Source organism: Mobula birostris, chromosome 7 (assembly GCF_030028105.1).
Source record: "Mobula birostris isolate sMobBir1 chromosome 7, sMobBir1.hap1, whole genome shotgun sequence".
Classification (NCBI taxonomy): Eukaryota; Metazoa; Chordata; class Chondrichthyes; order Myliobatiformes; family Myliobatidae; genus Mobula; species Mobula birostris.
In genome coordinates this window covers 54295806-54316919 of record NC_092376.1, presented here as the reverse complement: position 1 = coordinate 54316919, position 21114 = coordinate 54295806, and the positions used below count along the sequence as shown (strand labels likewise).

Genomic DNA, 21114 nt, shown 5'->3' with positions numbered 1-21114 from the left:
AAAACATCAGTTTTGGAAGGTTGGGCACTAGCATTTAACAACACAATCCAGGTGCATGTTTGATCATGTATAGAAGCCAAAGGGCAGCTTTGTAACCACTGGACTAACTGAGGTGAAGTTTGGAAGTGGGGTTAGTTTTAAGAAGACTATTTTAATCTCCAAGTATTGCTGGAGGGCTCTGTTCCTGTTTTTTTTAAAACTATATATAATAATTATCCATGTTTTATCCATGGCTTCCCAGAATCTACTGCAGACAGCTTAAAGATTCTGATTCTGACAAAAACATTTTTCGTAAGTCAGGAATGAACAAAAACTGTGGGAGCAGATCAGCAACACAGCTGTGACAGGAGAAAGGGCAAATTGAGGAAGAGCAACTATCATCTGGCCTTACTGCCTCAATGAATGAGTCTGCTCCATGCACCCAGCTGTGCTTGGCTTGACTTAGACCACAGCATTGCAGGTTTGGGGGAGGTGCATGTTGGGAATAAAAGTGCAGAAATATCCCGTTCCCACTGTAAGATGTCTGTAGTCACATAGCAACTATAAATCATATCCCCTTCTAGCCTTATGATCTCCGAAACACCAGGTAAATAACCCCCACATTTTTAAAAAAAAACACTCCACAGCAACTGGCAATTTAGTCCCCACATAGACCTCCAAATAGCCAGCACAATGGAATGAACTACAAATTCCTGTTTTTAAAAAAAATTGCCTTGCTGCATCCAGCTAGCAGGGGCAAGCTCCAGTAGAGGTTCAAATAATATGTGCGTTCTGCTCAGTCAGTCTCTCCAGCAGATTATAAACATTCCCCCCTCATTTACACTGGGAAGGAGGATGGCTGGAAGGTGATAGGTGAAGCCTAGTGGATAGAAAATGTAAAGGGCTGGAGAGTAAGGAATATAATAGGAGAAGAGGGTGGAACATAGGAGAAAGAGGAGGACGGAAACCAGGGAGAGGTAGAGAAGAGGTAAGGGTCCAGAGTGGGAAATAGAAGAAAGGAGGGGGAGGGGATTTTTTTTTGCTGGAAGGAGAAGTTGATATTCATACCATCGTCAGATTGGAGGCTGCCCATACAGAATATAAGGTGTTGCTCCTCCTCCACCCTGAGAACAGGGTTTCGCTTCTTCTCGCTGCCTTAACAGTTATAGAGTTCCTCTTGTCCTTACCTACCACTCTATCAGCCTTCTCATCCAACACATACTACGCAACTTCCATCATCTGCAGAGGAAGCCTACCACCAAACCCACCTTTACCTCTCTCTCCCTCCGTGATTCCGTATTCATTTATCCCCACTTATCTCTGCAAGTGGCTAAATTGCTACACCTCATCTCATTTCCTATACAGTCCTTTAATGTGAGGCAACACTTCAGCTGCGAATGTGTTAGGGTCTGGTGTTTCCGATGAGGCCTCCTTGGTAAGACCCATCGTAAACTGGGAGACCACTTTGTTGAGCACCTCTGCTCCATCTGCCAAAAGCAGAATTTTCCACTGGTCTAACATTTTTAATTCCGATTCCCATGTCAGTCATGGCTGCCTCTGGTGCCACGATGAGGCCAACCCCTGAGTGAAGGAACAAAGCTTTGTATTCTGTCTGAGTAGCTTCCAACCTGATGGCATGAATATAGATTTCTCCTTCCAGTTTTAAAAAAATCCATCCCCTTTCCTCTTCCTATTCCCCACTCTGGCATCTTGCCTCTTCCCACCTGCCCGTCACCTCCCACAGGTCCCTCCCCCTTTCTCCTATTGTCCACTCTCCTCTCCCATCAGATTCCTTTCTCTCCAGCCCTTTATCTTTCCTGCCCATCTGGCTTCACCTATCACCTTCCAGCTAGCCTCCTTCCCGTTCTCCCCCCTCCCCCCCCCCACCTTTTTATTCTGATATCTTCCCCTTTCTAGCTGCAAGGAAGGGTCTCCGACTGAAACGTCGGCTGTTTATTCATTTCCACAGGTGCTGCCTGACCTGATGAGCTCCTCCAGCGTTTTGTGTGTGTTGCTCCCCAGCAGATTGTTGCTTCCGATTCAGTATTTGCAGTCTCTTGTCTACTGTTCTGAAGGCTATTTTTTTTCACATGTCAGACAGTTAATGTGGACCTAGTTTGGTGAAGGCACTCTTTGCTGACTTGGAAAACTGTTCAAGCCTGATTGCAAGAACTGGCAACAGAGGTTCACACCTTGGAGTGCTTCCAAGTACTGTTGGTGATGGAGAGGAATTAATAGCTTCTGTGACTATTTAAAGAACAGCAAGGATATTCTTCCAGTCTTTTAATACAAACCCGGACCTGTTTGAAGAATAACTGGCAATTTATTGCCTTTCTGCTGTTGGACAATATGTACACTAGCTGCTTTGTCTGCATGACATGAAATATGGAATTCCTAGTGAAATATTTTGACATGCTAGCAATGAAGTCTACATATTAATATGAGTCCTTTTGTAAAGGACCCATGTTAGTTTCACAATACTGTTCTCTAGAACAGGGGTTCTCAACCTTTATGCCATGGACCCTTACCATTAACCAAGTGGGCCCCTGCTCTAGAATCTAACAGTGGATACTGTATTAGATGTTTCGAACCAGCTGGAATTATGGGATGTTAGATCATTGGTCAGCAAGTTGTTATATTGAATTTTAGCTGACATTTTTCAATTTGATTTGTATGGATTCTGAATACCACAAGAAAACAAATTTGTATTAATAGAAACACAAGAAATTGTGCAGATGCTGGAAATCCAAAGCAACACACAAACTGCTGGAGGAACTCAGTAAATCACGCAGCATCTATGGAAGTGAATAAGCAGTTGACATTGGTGCATGAGAAACAGAACAATAAATTTCCAGCAGACACGAGGAAATCTGCAGATGCTGGAAATTCAAGCAACACACACAAAAAATGCTGGTGAATGCAGCAGGCCAGGCAGCATTTATAGGAAGAGGTACAGTCGACATTTTGGGCTGGGACCCTTCGTCAGGACTAACTGAAAGAACAGATAATAAGAGATTTGAAAGTGGGAGGGGGAGTGGAGATCTGAAATGATAGGAGAAGACGGGAGAGGAGGGGTGGATCTAAGAGCTGGAGAAGAGAGGATCATGGAATGGGAAGCCTGGGGAGAAAGAGAAGGGGGGAGGGGAGCCTGGAAGGTGGAGAGCAGGCAAGGAGTTATAGTGAGAGGAACAGAGGGAGAAAATGTATTAAGAATATATTAAATAAGTAAGGGATAGGGTGTGAAGGGAAGGAGGAGCATTAACAGAAGTTAGAGAAGTCAGTATTCATGCCATCAGGTTGGAGGCTACCCAGATGGAATATAAGGTGTTGTTCCTCCAACCTGAGTGTGGCTTCATTTTGACAGTAGAGGAGGCCGTGGATAGACATAGCAGAATGGGAATGGGATGTGGAATTAAAATATGTGGCCACTGGGAGATCCTGCTTTCTCTGGCGGACAGAGCGTAGGTGTTCAGCGAAACGGTCTCCCAGCCTGCGTCGGGTCTCGTCAAAATATAGAAGGTCGCACCGGATGCAGTACATCATCCCAGCTGACTCACAGGTGGAGTGTCGCCTCACCTGGAAGACTGTTTGGGGCCCTGAATGGTGGTGAGGGAGGAAGTGTTGGGGCATGTGTAGCACTTGTTCCGCTTACAAGGATAAGTGCCGGGAGGGAGATCGGTGGGAAGAGATGGGGATGAATGGACGAGGGAGTTGCGTAGAGAGTGATCCTTGCAGAAAGCAGAAGGGAGGGAGGGAAAGATGTGCTTGGTGGTGGGATCCAGTTGGAGGTGGCGGAAGTTACGGAGGATTATATGTTGGACCCAGAGGCTGGTGGGTGGTAGGTGAGGACAAGGGGAGCCCTATTCCTAGTGGGGTGGCGGGAGGATGGGGTGAGAGCAGATGTGCTTGAAATGGGAGAGATACGTTTGAGGGCAGAGTTGATGGTGGAGGAAGGGAAGCCTCTTTCTTTAAAAAAGGAGGACATCTCCTTTGTCCTGGAATGAAAAGCCTAGTCCTGAGAGCAAAAGCAGCAGAGACGGAAGAATTGCGAGAAGGGGATGGCATTTTTGCAAGAGATAGGGTGGGAAGAGGAATAATCCAGGTAGCTCTGAGAGTCCGTAAGTTTATAGTAGACACCAGTAGACAAGCTGTCTCCAGAGATAGAGACAGAAAGTTCAAGAAAGGGGAGGGAGGTGTCAGAAATGGGGGACAGATGCCAGTATAGGCTTGGTACATGGATTGTTCCACAAAGCCAACAAAAAGGCAGGCATAGCTAGGACCCATACGGGTGCCCATGGCTACACGTTTACTTTGGAGGAAGTGGGAGGAGCCAAAGGAGAAATTGTTAAGAGTAAGGATTAATTCTGCTGGACGGAGGAGAGTGGTGGTAGAGGGGAACTTGTTAGGTCTGGAATCCAAAAAGAAGTGGAGAGCTTTGAGACCTTCCTGGTGGGGGATGGAGGTAAATAGGGACTGAACATCCATGGTGAAAATAAAGTGGTGGGAGCCAGGGAACTTAAAATCATTGAAAAGATTCAGAGCGTGAGGAGTGTCATGAACATAGGTGGGAAGGGATTGAACAAGGGGGGATAAAACAGTGATAAAGGACGGGTATCTGTCCCCCTCTTTTCCTTCGCTACATTGACGACCGCATTGGCGCTGCTTCCTACACGCATGCTGAGCTCGTTGACCTCATTAACTTTTCTTCCAACTTTCACCCTGCCCTCAAGTTTACTTGTCCATTTCCGACACATCCCTTCCCTTTCCTGATCTTTCTGTCTCTATCTCTGGAGACAGACATCAGTAGATAAGCTACTATAAGCCTACGGACTCTCACAGCTACCTGGACTATTCCTCTTCCCACCCTATCTCTTGCAAAAATGCCATCCCCTTCTCAATTCCTCCGTCTCCACCGCATCTGCTCTCAGGATGAGGCTTTTCATTCCAGGACAAAGGAGATGTCCTTTTTTAAAGAAAGGGGCTTCCCTTCCTCCACCATCAACTCTGCTCTCAAACGCATCTCCCCCATTTCATGCACATCTGCTCTCACTTCATCCTCCCGCCACCCCACTAGGAATAGGGTTCCCCTTGTCCTCACCTACCACCCACCAGCCTCCGGGTCCAGCATATAATTCTCCATAACTTCCGCCACCTCCAACAGGATCCCACCACCAAGCGCATCTTTCCCTCCCTCCTCCTTTCTGCTTTCTGCAGGGATCGCTCTCTACACGACTCCCTCATCCATTCGTCCCCCCATCCCTTCCCACCGATCTCTCTCCCGGCACTTATCCTTGTAAGCGGAACAACTGCTACACATGACCTAACACTTCCTCCCTCACCACCATTCAGGGCCCTAGACAGTCCTTCCAGGTGAGGTGACACTTCACCTGTGAGTCGGGTGGGGTGGTATACTGTGTCTGGTGCTCCCGTTGTGGCCTTCTATATATTGGCGAGACCCGACGCAAGCTGGGAGACCGTTTGGCTGAACACCTCCGCTCTGCCGCCAGGGAAAGCAAGATCTCCCAGTGGCCACACATTTTAATTCCGCGTCCCATTCCCATTCTGATATGTCTATCCACGGCCTCCTCTACTGTCAAGATGAAACCACACTCAGGTTGGAGGAACAACACCTTATATTCCGTCTGGGTAGCCTCTAACCTGATGGTATGAATACTGACTTCTCTAATCTCCGTTAATGCCCCTCCTCCCCTTCACACCCCATCCCTTATTTATTAATATATTTTTTATGTTTTCTCCCTCTCCCTCTCACTATACTCCCTGCCTGCTCTCCACCCTCCAGGCTCCCCTCCCCCCTTCTCTTTCTCCCCAGGCTTCCGGTCTCATGATCCTCTCCCCTCTCCAGCTCTTAGATCCACCCCTCCCCTCCTGTCTTCTATCATTTCAGATCTCCCCCTTCCACTTTCAAATCTCCCCCTCCCCCTCTCACTTTCAAATCTCTTAACTATCTCTTCTTTCACTTAGTCCTGACGAAGGGTCCCGGCCTGAAACGTCAACTGTACCTCTTCCTATAGATGCTGCCTGGCCTGCTGCGTTCAATAAATTTCCAGATAATGATATCAGTTGAAAAATACTTATTAACATTTTAAAAAAGACTTTCTGGGGCCAGGGAAAGTGTGGAGGAAATCTCTGTTCAGTATTAGCTTACTGCTATATAGGATGAACTGTCTAATTTTCCCAAAAATGTTTTTCAGAACTAAAAGTGCTGTTTGAATACCTACATAAAATACATGCAGAAACTCATTATTTCTCCTTGGCATCCCTATTTATAGATTTTTGGTGTGCTCCAAAAACACTGCTTTAAACTTGGATCTGTTTAGAGCAATAGCATAAATGTGATTTGCTCTAGTAGAATTTGTGTGATTTTCTCTGTTTCTATATAAAATCTAAATAAGCAGTTTTTATCCCAACCTTTGACTAGGTTTCAAGATAAATAATATGTTGGTTTTATTGGAATATAAAGTGGTAAGAGAACTGTTTAACTTTGAAAGTAACTGGTAGCGAATGTAGCTAACTTATAGCGGGCTCTCTGTTTTGATGCTAAGTATGCATTGAATAAAGTTTTACAGATGAGCTGTTTAAAATAATAGTAAAATATAATGCATATTTGGGACTATATGATAGGATGCTATTTAGTGAAATCCCCGGTGGCTGTTTGGTGATCAGTTGTATTTTAAAAGCTCAACATTGATTTGGATTTATATGATAAGATGGACTCGTAACGTCAGTCTACCTCGTTATAGCTTTGCACCTTATTGCCTGCCTGCACTGCACTTTCTCTGTAACTAACACTGTATTCTGCATTCTGTTATTGATTTCCTTTCTACTATCTCGTACTGTTGTAATAAAATTATCTGTATGGATAGCATGCAAAACAAAAGTATTTTTCGCTGTTCCTTGATATGAATGACATAATAAATCAAATATATTTTCTTTTCACTTCACAGAGAATGGCATATTTGCATTTGACTCTACAGGATTTTCTTTTGCAGATTTGGCTGCAAAGAATAAAACTTACACATTTGCAAAGAAAGGTAACATCTGAATTCAGTTTGATAATCTACACGAAAATAGAAGTTCATTTCTTATAAGCCGTTGTGTTCATTAAGGCAACAAAGTAAAATAGTGGTAGATGTTAAAAAAGGTTCTGTAGCACTTAATCACATGAATTTTCTTTTATAGAACCAGTTCATCTGAGGAGTTACTGCCTTATGTGGTGGTCTTTTAAAAGAGACTAAGAAAGTGGATTATTGGTATTTCTTTGCATTTTTAGGAATTGGATTTGCCCAAAACTATATTAAAATTGGTTCTTTAATGATTTGTTGATCTACTTTCATTACTACACAGCGTTGATGTTTTTAATTTTTCTTTGTCATTTATTTAAGGGTGCAGAAAAATAATAAAATTGGTTGTTTTATTTAACTGTAATGCTCTTGATAATACAACTTTTTTTCTCCCTAAAAAAAGAAACCAACTTTGTATGGGAAAATGCAGGAATTCCTGTTTTTAATTCGATGGTGACTCATACTCCAGCTGATGCGGAAGATAATGGTGCTGATGTGGTAGCTGGTGAAGATATCCATTTTGAACCAATAGTTTCTTTACCAGAGGTAAAAAAAATAGACATTGTGCATTATCTGTAGGTAGTCCCAATTCCAATGACATTACTTCAGGAGAGACAGTCATACAGTAGAGAAACAGACTATAGCCATGCTGGCTCATACCACCGAGATATCCCATTCAGGCAGGTCCCATTTGCCAGCGTTTGTTAATAACCTTCTGAATGTTTCCAATTGATGTGCAAGTCGCTTCAAGTTCCTTCATTTTTTTAAAAATATGAATGTCCTCTAATTCTTGATTCCCCAACCCTGGGAAAAATTAGTCTATTCACCCTATCTATGCCCCTCATGATTTTATACACAAGATCACTTCTCAGTCTTGTATCGTTCAAGGAATAAAGTTGTAGCCTGTCCAACCTCTCCCTGTAATTCAGTCCCTCAAGTCCTGGCAGCATCCTTGTAAATCTTTTCTCCATTCTTTCCAGTTTAATAACATATTTCCTATCGCAGAATGAGCAAAACTGAACAAAGTACTCCAGATGCAACCTCACTAACTTCCTGTAGAACAGCACCATGACCTTCCAACTTTTATACTCAATGCCCTGGCTTAGGAAGGCCAGTGTGCTAAAAGCTGCCTTCACCACCCTGTTCGTCATGTATCTCTACTTTTGGTGAACCATATAGTTGTACTCCAAGGTCCCTTTGTTCTTCAGCAATCCCAAGGGTCTTGCCATTCACTTTGAAAGTCCTATATGGTTTTGACTTTCCCAAATGCAGCACTTTGCACTTATCAAGCTTAAGCTCCATTTGTCATCTCTTGGCCCACTTACTCAGTTGGTCAAAGTCCCCCTGAAATTTTTGATGATCAACTTCATTGTCCACTCTAGCACCGATCTTAGTGTTATCTGCAAACTGTCCATGTCTTGTACATTTTTATCAAAATAGTTAATATAAATGACAAAAATAGTCTCCATACCAATTCCTGAGGCACACTACTAGTCATGGGCCTCCGGTCTGAGAAGCAGCTTCCCACCATCACCCACTGCTTTCTTCCATCAAGCCAGTTGTGTATCCAGTCAGCCAGTTCGCCATAGATCCCATGTGATCTAATCTTCCAGAGCAACCTACCATGTGAAACGTTAAAGGCCATATAAATTGTCTATTGCCCTGTGTTCATCATCTTCCTTGGTCACATCATCAAAAAACCCAAATCAAGTTTGTAAAATGTCCCATTCACAAATTCATGCTGACTACCCTGAATCAACCTCTTTCCAGATGTACGTAGATGTTATCCCTTGGAATCCTCTCCATTAATTTATGTACCTCAAATATTTGACTTGCTGACCTATAGTTCCCTGTTTTTTTTGCTGTCCTTCAATAAAGGTGCAATATTTTTACCAGCACCTCACCCATGGCTAATGATGATGCAAGTATCTCAGCCAGGGCTCCTGCAATTCCTTCTCTTGCCTCTTGGTTATCTTAGATATACTCGGTTAGGCCCTGGAGATTTGTCCAACTTCATAACTTTTAAGGTAATCGGTAACTACGGTAATGTGGTCTATCCCCAAATCATACTCGTACAGCATGGAAACAGGCTCTTTGTCCCATTTAGTCTATGTCAACTGTGTTGCCCAGTGAGCCAGTCCTATCTGCCTGCATGTGGCTCATTACCCTCTAAACCTCTCCTATCTATATACTTATCTAGATGTCTTTTAAGTGTTGCTAATGTGCCTCCCTCAACCAGTTCTGGCAGCTCAAAAGTGTGCACCACCCTTTTGTGTGAAGAAGCTGTTCCTCATGCCCCTTTTAAATTTCTCACATCTGATCTTACACTAATGTCCTCCTGTTTTTAGCACCACCTCCCCCCAGGAAAAAAAAGACAGTTTTCACCCCACCTATGTCCCTCATGATCATGTATACAACTATTAAGTCATTCCTACATTCCAGGGATAAAGGTCTAGTCTATGCAGCCTTGTAACTCTGACCCCTAATCCAGGCAACAGTCCTGGTAAATCTTTTCTGCACTCTTTCTCATTTAAAAACATCTTTTATATAAGAGGAGGACCAAAACTGTGCACAATACTCCGCAGCCTCTCCCAACGTTGCTATAACTGTAGAATAACTTCCAATTCTTAGATTCATCGCCCTCACTGAAAGTCAGCAGGACAAGATCCTTCATTCTATTTACCTGCAATGCCATTTTCAGAAACTCTGCACCTGCCCTCCATAACACTTCCCAAAATGCAATATCTCATGTTTAGAACAGTACTGGCCCTTCATCACACAATGTTGTGCCAACTTTTAATTTACTTCAAGATCAATTTGACCCTTCCCTCCGACATAGCCTTCAAATTTTTCTTTCATCTATGTGCCAATCTAAGGGTTTCTCACATGTCCCTTTTGTACCTGCCTCTACCACCACTACTGGTACTAGATTCCCCACACCCACCACTTGGTCTAAAAAAAAAAGTAAACTACCTTTGACATCCTTCCCCCCCATCTGCTCCCATCTTCTGCCTTCTGCAAGTTTCCCTGGGTCCTGTTTATCCAGATTAAAAACCATTTGCCAATCCTTAGCCCACTTATCAAGATCCTCCTGTAACTTTTCATAGCCTAAATTATCGACACTTATTTTGGTGTCTGTAAACTTACTAACCATACCTTGTACATTCACATCCAAATCATTTTTTTCATACTCTTTTTTTATTACAAAACAAAAAAAACAGCACATGTACAAAAACCACGACCTTAACAAAATCTAATTAAGTATTGAGCAGCAAAAGGGAGAAAAATATAAAGGTAAAAGTAAACATACACAGCAGAGGTGCACCGCACCAAAAAATCTCAGTCCTCACCCCGTAAAGAAAGTCTAATACAGGGCCCCATATCCTTTCAAAGATGTCCCCTCTGTCCTCATTACATGGTCTCAGTCTCTCCAAATGTAAAATATTTGCCAGTTCTCTCAGCCACAGATCGTATGTAGGCACAGAGTCCATTTTCCACATTTGCAGGATTAACTTCTTGGCAATCACCATGCTAAAACAATACAGCCTTTTTTTTCCATACTTATTGGCTGAAGATAGGGAGCTTGTTGCTCCAAGGATAGCTGTAAGTGGGTCTGGTTCCCACCACTTCCCATAAGCCTCAGAGAAACAGTGAAAAGTACTTTTCCAGTATGCATAAGGCTTACAACATGACCAGACTGAATGTGACAAGTTACTGTTCACAGATTTACATCTATTACAAACTGGTGAAACATCAGGGTAGAAACTGTGCAACTTTTCTTTGGAATAATGAAGTCTATGTATTGTTTTAAACTGTATAAGTGTGTGTCTGACGTTGACCAAACAATCATGTATACTCTTTAAACACTCATCCCAGACCTCTTCTTGTTAGTTCTATACCCAATTCATCCACCAATGCCTGTTTAAGACCTGCAGTATTCACCCGAGCTCCATTACATAGGACCAGATAAAAACAGGATACCACACTACGAGTAACAGGATCAGATTTATTTATTGCCTCCAGGGACTCATGTTTGTCTAAAACTTCGAAGTTAGGTATATATTTCCTAACATAGTCTCGAATTTGTAAATATCTAAAAAAACTAGATGCAGGGATATTGTAAACTGCTTGTAACTGCGCAAATGAGGCAAAGTTTCCATTAATATATAGGTCACCTACACTTCAGATGCCTCTCTGTTTCCAGGTAGAAAAAACAGTATCATTTAGGCCAGGCAAAAAGGAATGAACATCCAAATCATTCATATAAATTACAAACAACAAAGATCCCAGTGGCACAACTCTAGACACGTATCTCCAGTCTGAGAAACAGCCCTTGGCCACCACTCTCTGCTACCTTCCATTGAGCTAATTATGAATTTATCTCCTCCTGATCCCATGCAATCTTACCTTCTACACTAGTGTACCATGAAGGAACCTGTCAAATGTATGTTGAAGTTCTTATAGATCTGTACAAAATTGCTGTCTTATTAAGACCATAAGATATTGGAGCAGAATTAGGCCATTTAATCATAGCTGATCCTTTTGTCCCCTCCTTAGCCTTCTCCCCATAGCCTTTATTGCAGTGTTCAATCAAGAACCTATCAAGCTCTGCCTGAAATAAACCCAGCAACCTGGCCTCCACAGCTGGCTGTGGGAATAAACTACACAAATTCACCACACTCTGGCTAAAGAAATTACTCTGCATCAGTTTTAAATGGGTGCCCCTCTATTCTGAGGTTGTGCCCTCTTGTCCTTGACTCCCTCACCATGGGAAACATCCCCACATTTACTGTCTAGACCTTTTAACATTCAAAAGGTTTCAATGAAATCCCTCCTCGTCGTTCTAAATTCCAGTGAGTACAGACTCAGAGCTATCAAATGTTCCTCGTATGATATCCCTTTCATTCCCAGAATCATCCTTGTGAACCTTCTCTGAACCCTCCAGTGCTAGCACATCTTTTCTTAGATGAGCCCAAAACTCTTCATAATACGCGAGGTGAGGCCTCACTAGTGCCTTATAAAGCCTCAGCGTCACATCCCTGCTCTTGTACTCTAGACCTCTTGAGATGAATGCTAACATTGCATTTGCCTTCCTCACCACCAGCTCTACCTGCATGTTGACCTTTAGGGTGTTCTGCACAAGGACTCCCAAGTCCCTCTGCATCTCAGTTTTTTTGGATTTCCATCCCGTTTAGGAAATAGCTTGCATATTTATTTCTACTACCAAAGTGCACGACCATGTTTTTCCTACATTATATTTCATTTGTCACACTCTTCCCATTCTCCTAATCTGTCTTAAGTCCTGCAGCCTACCTGTTTCCTCAACGCTACCTGCCCCTCCACCAATCTTAGTATCATCTGCAAACTTGGCAACAAAGCCATCTACTCTATCTAAACCATTGATATACAGCATACAAAGAAGCAGGCCCAACACTGACCCCTGCGAAACACCACTAATCACTGGCAGCCAGCCAGAAAAGGGTCCTTTTATTCTCACTCGCTGACTGCTTCCAATCAACCAATGCTCTGACCATGCCAAGTAACGTTCTTGTAATGCCATGGGCTCTTAACTTGGTAAGCAGCCTCGTGTGTGGCCCCTTATCAAAAGCTTTTCTGAAAGTCTGAATATACAACATCCACTGCATCTCTTTTTTCTATCCTACTTATAATCTCCTTAAAAAATTCCAACTGGTTTGCCAGCCAAGATTTTCCCTTAAGAAAACCGTGCTGATTTTGTCTTATCTTGCCCTGTATCACCAAGTACTCCATCACCTCATCCTTAACAATTGACTCCAATATCTTCCCAACCACTGAGGTCAGGCTAACTGATCTATAATTTCCTTTCTATTGCCATCCTCTTTTTTTTAAAAGAGTGAAGAGACAATTGCAATTTTCCAGTCCTCTGGCACCATGCCAGAGTCCAATGATTTTGAAAGATCATTACTAATGCCTCCACCATCTCTTACCACTACCTCTTTCAGAACCGTAGGGTGCAGTTCATCTGATCCAGGTGACTTATGTACCCCTGGGTCTTTCAGCTTTTCGAGCACCTTCTCCCTGTAAATAGTAACTGCACTTACTTCTCTTCCCTAGCACCCTTCAACATCTGGCACACTGCTAGTGTCTTCCACAGTGAAGACTGATGCAAAATACTCATTTAAATCACCTGCCATCTCTTTGTCCCCCATTATTATTTCTCCAGTCTTGTTTTCATATTTCAGTTTTTACTATCCACCTTGATACTGTTTGCTAGCTTGCTTTCGTATTTCATCTTTTCCCTCGATGATTATTTTAGTTGCTCTCTGTAGGATTTTTAAGTTTCCCAATCCTCTGTCTTCCCACTAATTTTTGCTTTGTTTTATGCTCTCTTTTGCTTTTACATTAGCTTAAGGACCTTGCCCATCTCCTGAGACTGCAAACAAAGATGACCCTTTTGGTCTTTGAAAGGCTGTATTATTGCTTACTCTTTTGCCTTAATATACTGAGAAAATCTCTGGAATTTACATAATCTCTGACAAAGCAATCTTCTTTTGCCTTCATTGTTTTCTTCTTTTGAGTACTTTTCTGTATCCTGTGTGCTTTTGGGCCTCAACTTCCCTTGTCATTTAGGTTGCCCTCTAATTCCCATTGACTATTTGGGAACCTATAGTATAAGCCCAACAAGGTGATTATCCCCTTACTTCTCAGCTCTACTCATAAAGCATCACCAAATAATCTCTCAATAATTTTATTTAGTGATCCTTTGAGTAAAGCTTATAAATTGAGCTGTAATATTTCCCTTAATCAAAAAAGTAATTTCCTCCTCTCTCTTCTCCCCCCCCCCCCAAAAAAAAAACATTAAGCTGCCAGTCCTGATGAAGTGTCTCGGCCCAAAACGTTGACTGGTTTACTCTTTTCCATAGATGCTGCCTGACCTGCTGAGTTCCTCCAACATTTTGTGTATGTTGCTTTAGATTTCTCAAGTTTTCGAAGCTGCCCAATCCTGCCCTCCTTTATTCATGTTTTTTGTATTGGCTGTAATACATCAGTCCCACACAGTTATTCATACTGAGTTCATCCGCCTTCCCTGTCATACCTTTAATATTAAAATAAATGCAATTTAATCCAATTGGTTTTCCTTGCTCCTTGCTATTTCCCTGCCTGTTATTCCTATTCAAATTGTCACTGACACTTGTATCACTTTCCAGCCTGTCATTTGCTTCCCTGCTGCTTAGGATCCAACTTCCCTGCTAAACTAGTTTAAATTCACCCTAGCAGCACTAGCAACTCTGCCTGCCAGATATTGGACCCCATCAGTCCAGATTTAACGCTGCACTGAGGTATGTTGTGTACAGAATTTCAGTGTTGTAAATGTCATCTCTTAGTGCTGAAGTAAGATGGCTAAATGCTTCATGGGTGTTATATACAGTATGTTTTTAAAGTGAAATGTAAACAGACACCCAAAACAGAATTTATCATCTGGGTTTTTCCTTCCTGGTTCCCCGTGTTTATTCTTTTCCAATAAACTTGGAAAAACAGAAGGAAAAATGCTAAGATATTCAGGTTGCTTAGAATACTGAATCACAGTAACTTACACTAGTCTGGTCACTCTGCGATAGTGAAGGTGATATTAAGCCGAAAAGAGTGCAGAGGGGATTTGTTATTGCTAGGATTTGAGGAACTGAGTTCTGAAGATGCATTGACTAATCTTGTATTTTATTTTCATAGGAGGATAGGAAAATAAGACATAATCTTAGAGATGTATAAAATCATGAGTATAAGTAGGCTGAATGCACTCAGTTGTTTTTCCCAGGGATGGGGATCGAGAACTAGAAGGCAAAGGTTTAAGGTGAAAGGAGAGAGATTTAATAGGAACCTAAGAGGCAACTACTTTACCCAGAAGGTGGTCTCATGTAATGTGCTCCCTGAGGAAATGCTTGATAGGGCTGCATTAACATTTAAAATGTACTTGGATAGGAATAGATAGGATAGAAGCAGTTGGACTAGTTCAGATAGCGATCTTGGTCAACCGACCAGTTCAGCCAAATGTCCTGTTTCTGTGCTGTATGACTCTGACTATATAGTACTATCCTTTAATGCAAGATTAAGTAGTCTTTGTCATTCCTTAAACATTGTTGAAATCCTTCAGTTTACCAAAGCATTTAAACAAGATCATTATTTACAAAGCAATGATGGAGATGAGGTTCTGGGAAGTAGCAGTAGTGCTGGTATAATTTATCACTGTGAATCAAAATGAGCAAGGGGACAATGAACACAAATGATCTTGCCCCACCTAGTGGATGAGTAGCATATCTAAGTTGTGTATATTATGGCAATAATGAGGAAAAATGTACCTGTAGATTTAGTTTGTCATGTACTGGACACTTTTGGATGCAGGTGACTCCTTTGTTAATAGAAATTCACCAATGCAGAATTCATGAATCTCTACTCACATTTGAAATACAAAATAAAATTTACACTCTCAGAATTCGTGCAGGGAGGGGTGTCTAAATACAATTTCTTTTATCAACTGGTGTTTCTTCCTGCATGCACAGATAATGTGGTGACATATTGCTAAAAATTTTAGTTTTCTGGCACAGTAAACTCCACCCATATCAAGGGTCATCTGCGTCATTCTATCAAAAATCTTAAGAACATAAGAAATAGGAGCAGGAGTAGGCCATCCAGCCCATCGAGCCTGCCCCCCCATTCAATAAGATCATGGCTGATCTGTCCGTAAACTCAGCTCCATCTACCTGCCTTTTCTCCATAACCCTTAATTCCCCTACTATGTAAAAATCTATCTAACTGTATCATAAATTTATTTAGTGAAGAAGCCTCAACTGCTTCCCTGGGCAAAGAATTCCACAGATTCACCACACTCTGGGAAAAGCAGTTTCTCCTCATCTCCATCCTAAATCTACTCCCCCGAATCTTGAGTCCATGTCCCCTAGTTCTAGTCTCACCTACCAATGGAAACAACTTTCCTACTTCTATCTTTCAAAATTTTGTATGTTTCTATAAGATCCCCTCTCATTCTTCTGAATTCCAGAGAGTATAGTCCCAGGCGACTCAATCTCTCCTCATAGGATAACCCCTTCATCTCTGGAATCAACCTGGTGAACCTCCTCTGCACTGCCTCCAAAGCCAGTATAACCTTCCTCAAGTATGGAGACCAGAACTGCAGACAGTACCCCAGGTGCGGCCTCACCAGTACCCTGTATAGTTGCAGCATGACCTCCTTGCTCTTGAATTCAATCCCTCTAGCAATGAAGGCCAACATTCCATTTGCCTTCTTAATAACCTGTTGTACCTGCAAACCAACTTTTTGCGATTCATGCACAAGCACTGCCAAGTCCCTCTGCACAACAGCATGCTGCAATCTTTCACCATTTAAATAATAATCTGCTCTTTTATTATTCCTTCCAAAGTGGATGATCTCGCATTTAGCAATGTTGTATTCCATCTGCCAGACTTATGGCCCACTCACTTAACCTATCTATATCCCTCTGCAGACTCTCCACATCCTCTGTACAATTTGCTTTTCCACTCAGTTTAGTGTCATCAGCAAATTTTGCTATGCCACAGTCAGTCCCCTCTTCCAAATTATCAATGTAAATGGTAAACAGCTGTGGGCCCAGCACCGACTCCTGCGGCACCCCGCTCACCACTGACTGCCAACCAGAGAAACACCAATTTATACCAAATCTCTGCCTTCTATTGGTTAACCATTCATGCCACTACATTTCCTCCAACTCCAAGCATCGGTATCTTATTTATAAGTCTCTTGTGTGGCACCTTACCAGATGCCTTCTGGAAATCCATGTATACGACATCCACCTGTTCTCCTCTATCTACTGCACTCATTATGTCCTCAAAGAACTCCAGTAAGTTTGTCAAACAGGACCTGCCCTTGCTGAATCCATGCTGGGTCAGTCTAATTGAACCACTCCTTTCTAAAGGGTGAACAAAGGTCAGAAGGGTGACTTGATACTAGAGGACACCTCAGAACTATTAAACATAGAAACATAGAAAATAGGTGCAGGAGTAGGCCATTCGGCCCTTCGAGCCTGCAACACCATTCAGTATGATCATGGCTGATCATCCAACTCAGAACCCTGTACCTGCCTTCTCTCCATACCCCCCCTGATCCCTTTAGCCACAAGGGCCATATCTAACTCCCTCTTAAATATAGCCAATGAACTGACCTCAATTGTTTCCTGTGGCAGAGAATTCCACAGATTCACCACTGTGCGTGAAGGAGTTTTTCCTCATCTCAGTCCTAAAAGGCTTCCCCTTTATCCTTAAACTGTGACCCCTCATTCTGGACTTCCCCAACATCGAGAACAATCTTCCTGCATCTAGCCTGTCCAATCCCTTTAGGATTCTATATGTTTCAATAAGATCCCCCCTCAATCTTCTAAATTCCAGCGACTATAAGCCTAGTCGATCCAGTATTTCATCATATGAAAGTCCTGCCATCCCAGGAATCAACCTGGTGAACCTTCTTTGTACACCTTAAATAATAAATACTTTTTATTTAATTAAAATAATTAATTCGCAAGCTGTGACAGATTTATTTTGAAAACTGTTGAAAATATCTTTCCAGTTTGTTACCAAAATGTCTTAAACTTTGGTGACAGAAATAATTACTGGTCCTTTATTAAAACTTGATACAAATCTATAATCACCAGTACTCTTGATAGGAGATTAAATGGACCTTGGCATAACTACTGTATTTTAGAAGGTCAAATCTGTTGATTTTTTTTTTTAACTGAGAACCTGCTGTTTTCATTAACATTGTTCCATTCTGATGTCATTTTGCCTCTTCATAATATCATTTCTGTTAATCAAACAATCAGTTGTTTCCACTTAGCTTGTGAAAAGGTATTCTTTTGTATAAATCTTGTACTCTTTACTTTACAGACCCCCAGCAACATTGTTACTTTTTCCAAAATATAGTTTAAACAAACACATTGTAAAAATCTTAGCTTCCCTTTGCATCTACATGTTATCTGAATTCCCAGTATTGTTCTGTTGGAGTTTTTTCTTCAGTCTTGTGTTTATAGCAGCAGGACTTGCAGTGGCACGTTAAAGAAAGCAACCCTTGAAACGTCCTTGAATGCTTTGACAGCCAAACACCAACCCCTAGCTTTACCCACTGTAGAAGTTTTTTTTTAAGTATTTTCAATAGTTTCGAAATGTTTCTGCTATTCAGGAACATTTTGTGGAAGCTATTAAAGGTGATGATTTTTAAAGTTATCCTAAGTCCTCATTATCTGCCGGATTAGCAACACCTGGGGGTGAGAAAAAACAGCTGAAACCTGAACAATCTGAAATGAAATTAATTATACCAGTGGTCAGGCCATCCATGCATGAGTTATTGCAGCTTTCATGTCAGTGGCAATGGCTTCTTATGCAGCATACACATGTCACCTTTTGTTTTTTAAACAGCTAAACAGTGACAATTCCAAGTATCAGTGGGTTCTGGTCCACTGATTCACCACCATTCTATATTTTAGTTATGTCCCTTTTATATATACTTTATACTTTATTGTCGCCAAGCAATTGATACTAGAGCGTACAATCATCACAGCAATATTTGATTCTGCGCTAAATTAAGCCATCAAGAATAAGCATATACCAGCTGTAGGGTTCCTGCTTCCAAATCCGAACACATTCAGTTAGTCATTTAATCTTAGATTTTCCTGTCAATACAGCTAATGTCCAATTCATTTATCACCTGAGTCATCTGATTGCAAATTAAATATTAAAGTGAAATGTTTTTATATGCTAGAAATTTTAATGCATCTTTGTCTAATTAATTGTTAGAATTAGGGTCTGTAGTTAATATTGTAACACGATTATTGGCCAATATTGTCCCTTTGATAAGCTCTTTGTAAATTTTCGATGAAATTTCTTGTGAAAATCTGGAGAGTAACGACTATTTTGTGATATTAGGTTGAAACAAAATCTGGTGAAGAAGATGAGGAAATTATATTTAAAGAAAGATGCAAACTGTATCGATGGGACAGAGATCTTGCTCAGTGGAAAGAGCGAGGTGTTGGAGATCTAAAAATTCTATATCACTCTCAAAAGCACTGCTACCGTATTCTTATGAGAAGAGAACAGGTTCTGAAGGTCTGTGCAAATCATGTTATTACTGATGAAATGGAACTCAAATTATTGAATTCAACAAGTAATGCATATGTTTGGACTGCAGCAGATTATGCTGGTAAGCATTTGTCCTTCATTACTTAAACTACAAATAATTTTGAAATGTTTTAAATATGATTGCTTTTTATCGATAGTCCAGTAACATATTTTAGAATTCTCTATAGTCTATATTCTTCAAAACAGAGTAAATGGACTTTTAGGATTAAATTACTTGGTTCATGTTAAGATAAATTGTCTCTTCCTATTAGGTAGGAAAGTAATATGTGTGATATAATTTTTCAGATGGCGAAGCAAAAATAGAACAACTTGCTGCCAGATTCAAAACTCCAGAGTTGGCTGCAGTTTACAAGACAAAATTTGAAGAATGTCAAAGAGCACTTTCACAGCTCCAAAAATCTGAAGAATCGCAAGTTGTATCCCAATCAGATAGCAATAATCCTGTTGTTTATTTTGACGTGTCTGCTGGTGAGAAGGTCTTGGGACGAATTATTATGGAGCTGCTAGCAAATAAGGTTCCACGGACAGCTGAAAATTTCAGAGCCCTTTGCACTGGGGAGAAAGGTTTTGGGTTTAAAAGATCAATATTCCACAGGGTCATTCCAGGATTTATTTGCCAGGTATTAAAATTAAAATTATTAAAATTAATTTACCGTCCTTGGTACTATTTCCTGCTTTTTGTCATAGTAAATAAAATATATGACTGGGGAGATTGATTTTTATCCTGTAGTTTCAGTGTCAAGAATTGCATAAAACATAAAACATAGAAATAGCCTAGTTGTTGATTATGGTGTTCGTATTCCACTCAAGCTTTCTGCCTTTACATTGTTGGGCAATATGTACTCAACTGATTTTCTTTTGAAGACATTTAAGATACAGTGGTGCTAGAAAGTTTGTGAATTTTCTCTATTTCTGCATAAATATGACCTAAAAAGTAATCAGATCATGTAAGTCCTAAAACTAGAGAACCCAATTAAAATAAATAACACAAAAACCTTATGCTTGTTCATTTACTTAATGAGAAAAATGATCCAATATTACATGTATTTGTTGGAAAAAGTATGTGAACCTTTGCTTTCAGTAACTGGTGTTGACCCCCTTGTACAGCAATAATTTCAACCAAACTGTTCCAGTAACTGTTGATCATTCCTGCACATAGGCTTGGAGGAATTTTAGGACATTCCTCCTTATAAAACTGCTTCAACTCTGGGATGTTGGTGGGCTTTCTTGCATGAACTGCTTGCTTCAGGTCCTTCCACAACATTTCTAAATGATTAAGGTCAGGACTTTGACTCGGCCATTCCAAAACACAAATTTTCTTCTTTTTAAGCCATTCTGTTGTTGATTTACTCTTGCCTTTTGGATCATTGTCTGTTGCATTATCCAACTTCTGTCAAGCTTCAGGTGATAGACTTCTACGCTGACATTCTCCTATAAGATGTCTTGATACAATTTAGAATTCAGTGTTCCCTCAGCATTGCAGCAAAGCAGCCCCAAGCCATGATGCACCTTCCAGGTTTTGGTGCTGGTGTGCAGTGCCCTTTTTTTCTCCAAACATAGCAATGTGTATTTCTGCCAAAAAATTCAACTTTTGACTCAACTGTCCACAGAAACATTGTCCCAGACGCATTGTAGAACATCTGGGTGGTCTTTCGCAAACTTGAGACATGCAGCATATTTTTTTGGAGAGCAGTGGTTTCCTCTGTGGTGTCCTTCCATGAACATCATTCTTGTTCAGTGTTTTTTTTTCTTACAGTGGACATATGAACAGAGACTTTAGCAAGTTCTAGAGATTTCTGCAGGCTTTTTGCTGTTACCCTTGGGTTCTATTCCTCCTCCTTCAGCATTATGTGATCTTTGCAGGATGCCCACTCCCAAGGGAGAGTAGCAGCAGTACTGT

At 41.2% G+C, this 21114-nt stretch overlaps 1 protein-coding gene across 4 annotated transcripts in view; it reads left to right on the top strand.

The window, feature by feature from the left end:
* Window positions 1-21114, top strand: part of ranbp2 (RAN binding protein 2) — a 72596-nt gene that overhangs the window by 49150 nt on the left and 2332 nt on the right. For all 4 annotated transcript variants that reach the window (XM_072263183.1, XM_072263185.1, XM_072263184.1 and 1 more), the window contains exons 28-31: window positions 6945-7031; window positions 7465-7607; window positions 19002-19275; window positions 19500-19834. In XM_072263183.1, the coding sequence (XP_072119284.1) occupies window positions 6945-7031; window positions 7465-7607; window positions 19002-19275; window positions 19500-19834 (839 nt within the window). The remainder of the gene's footprint in view (window positions 1-6944; window positions 7032-7464; window positions 7608-19001; window positions 19276-19499; window positions 19835-21114) is intronic.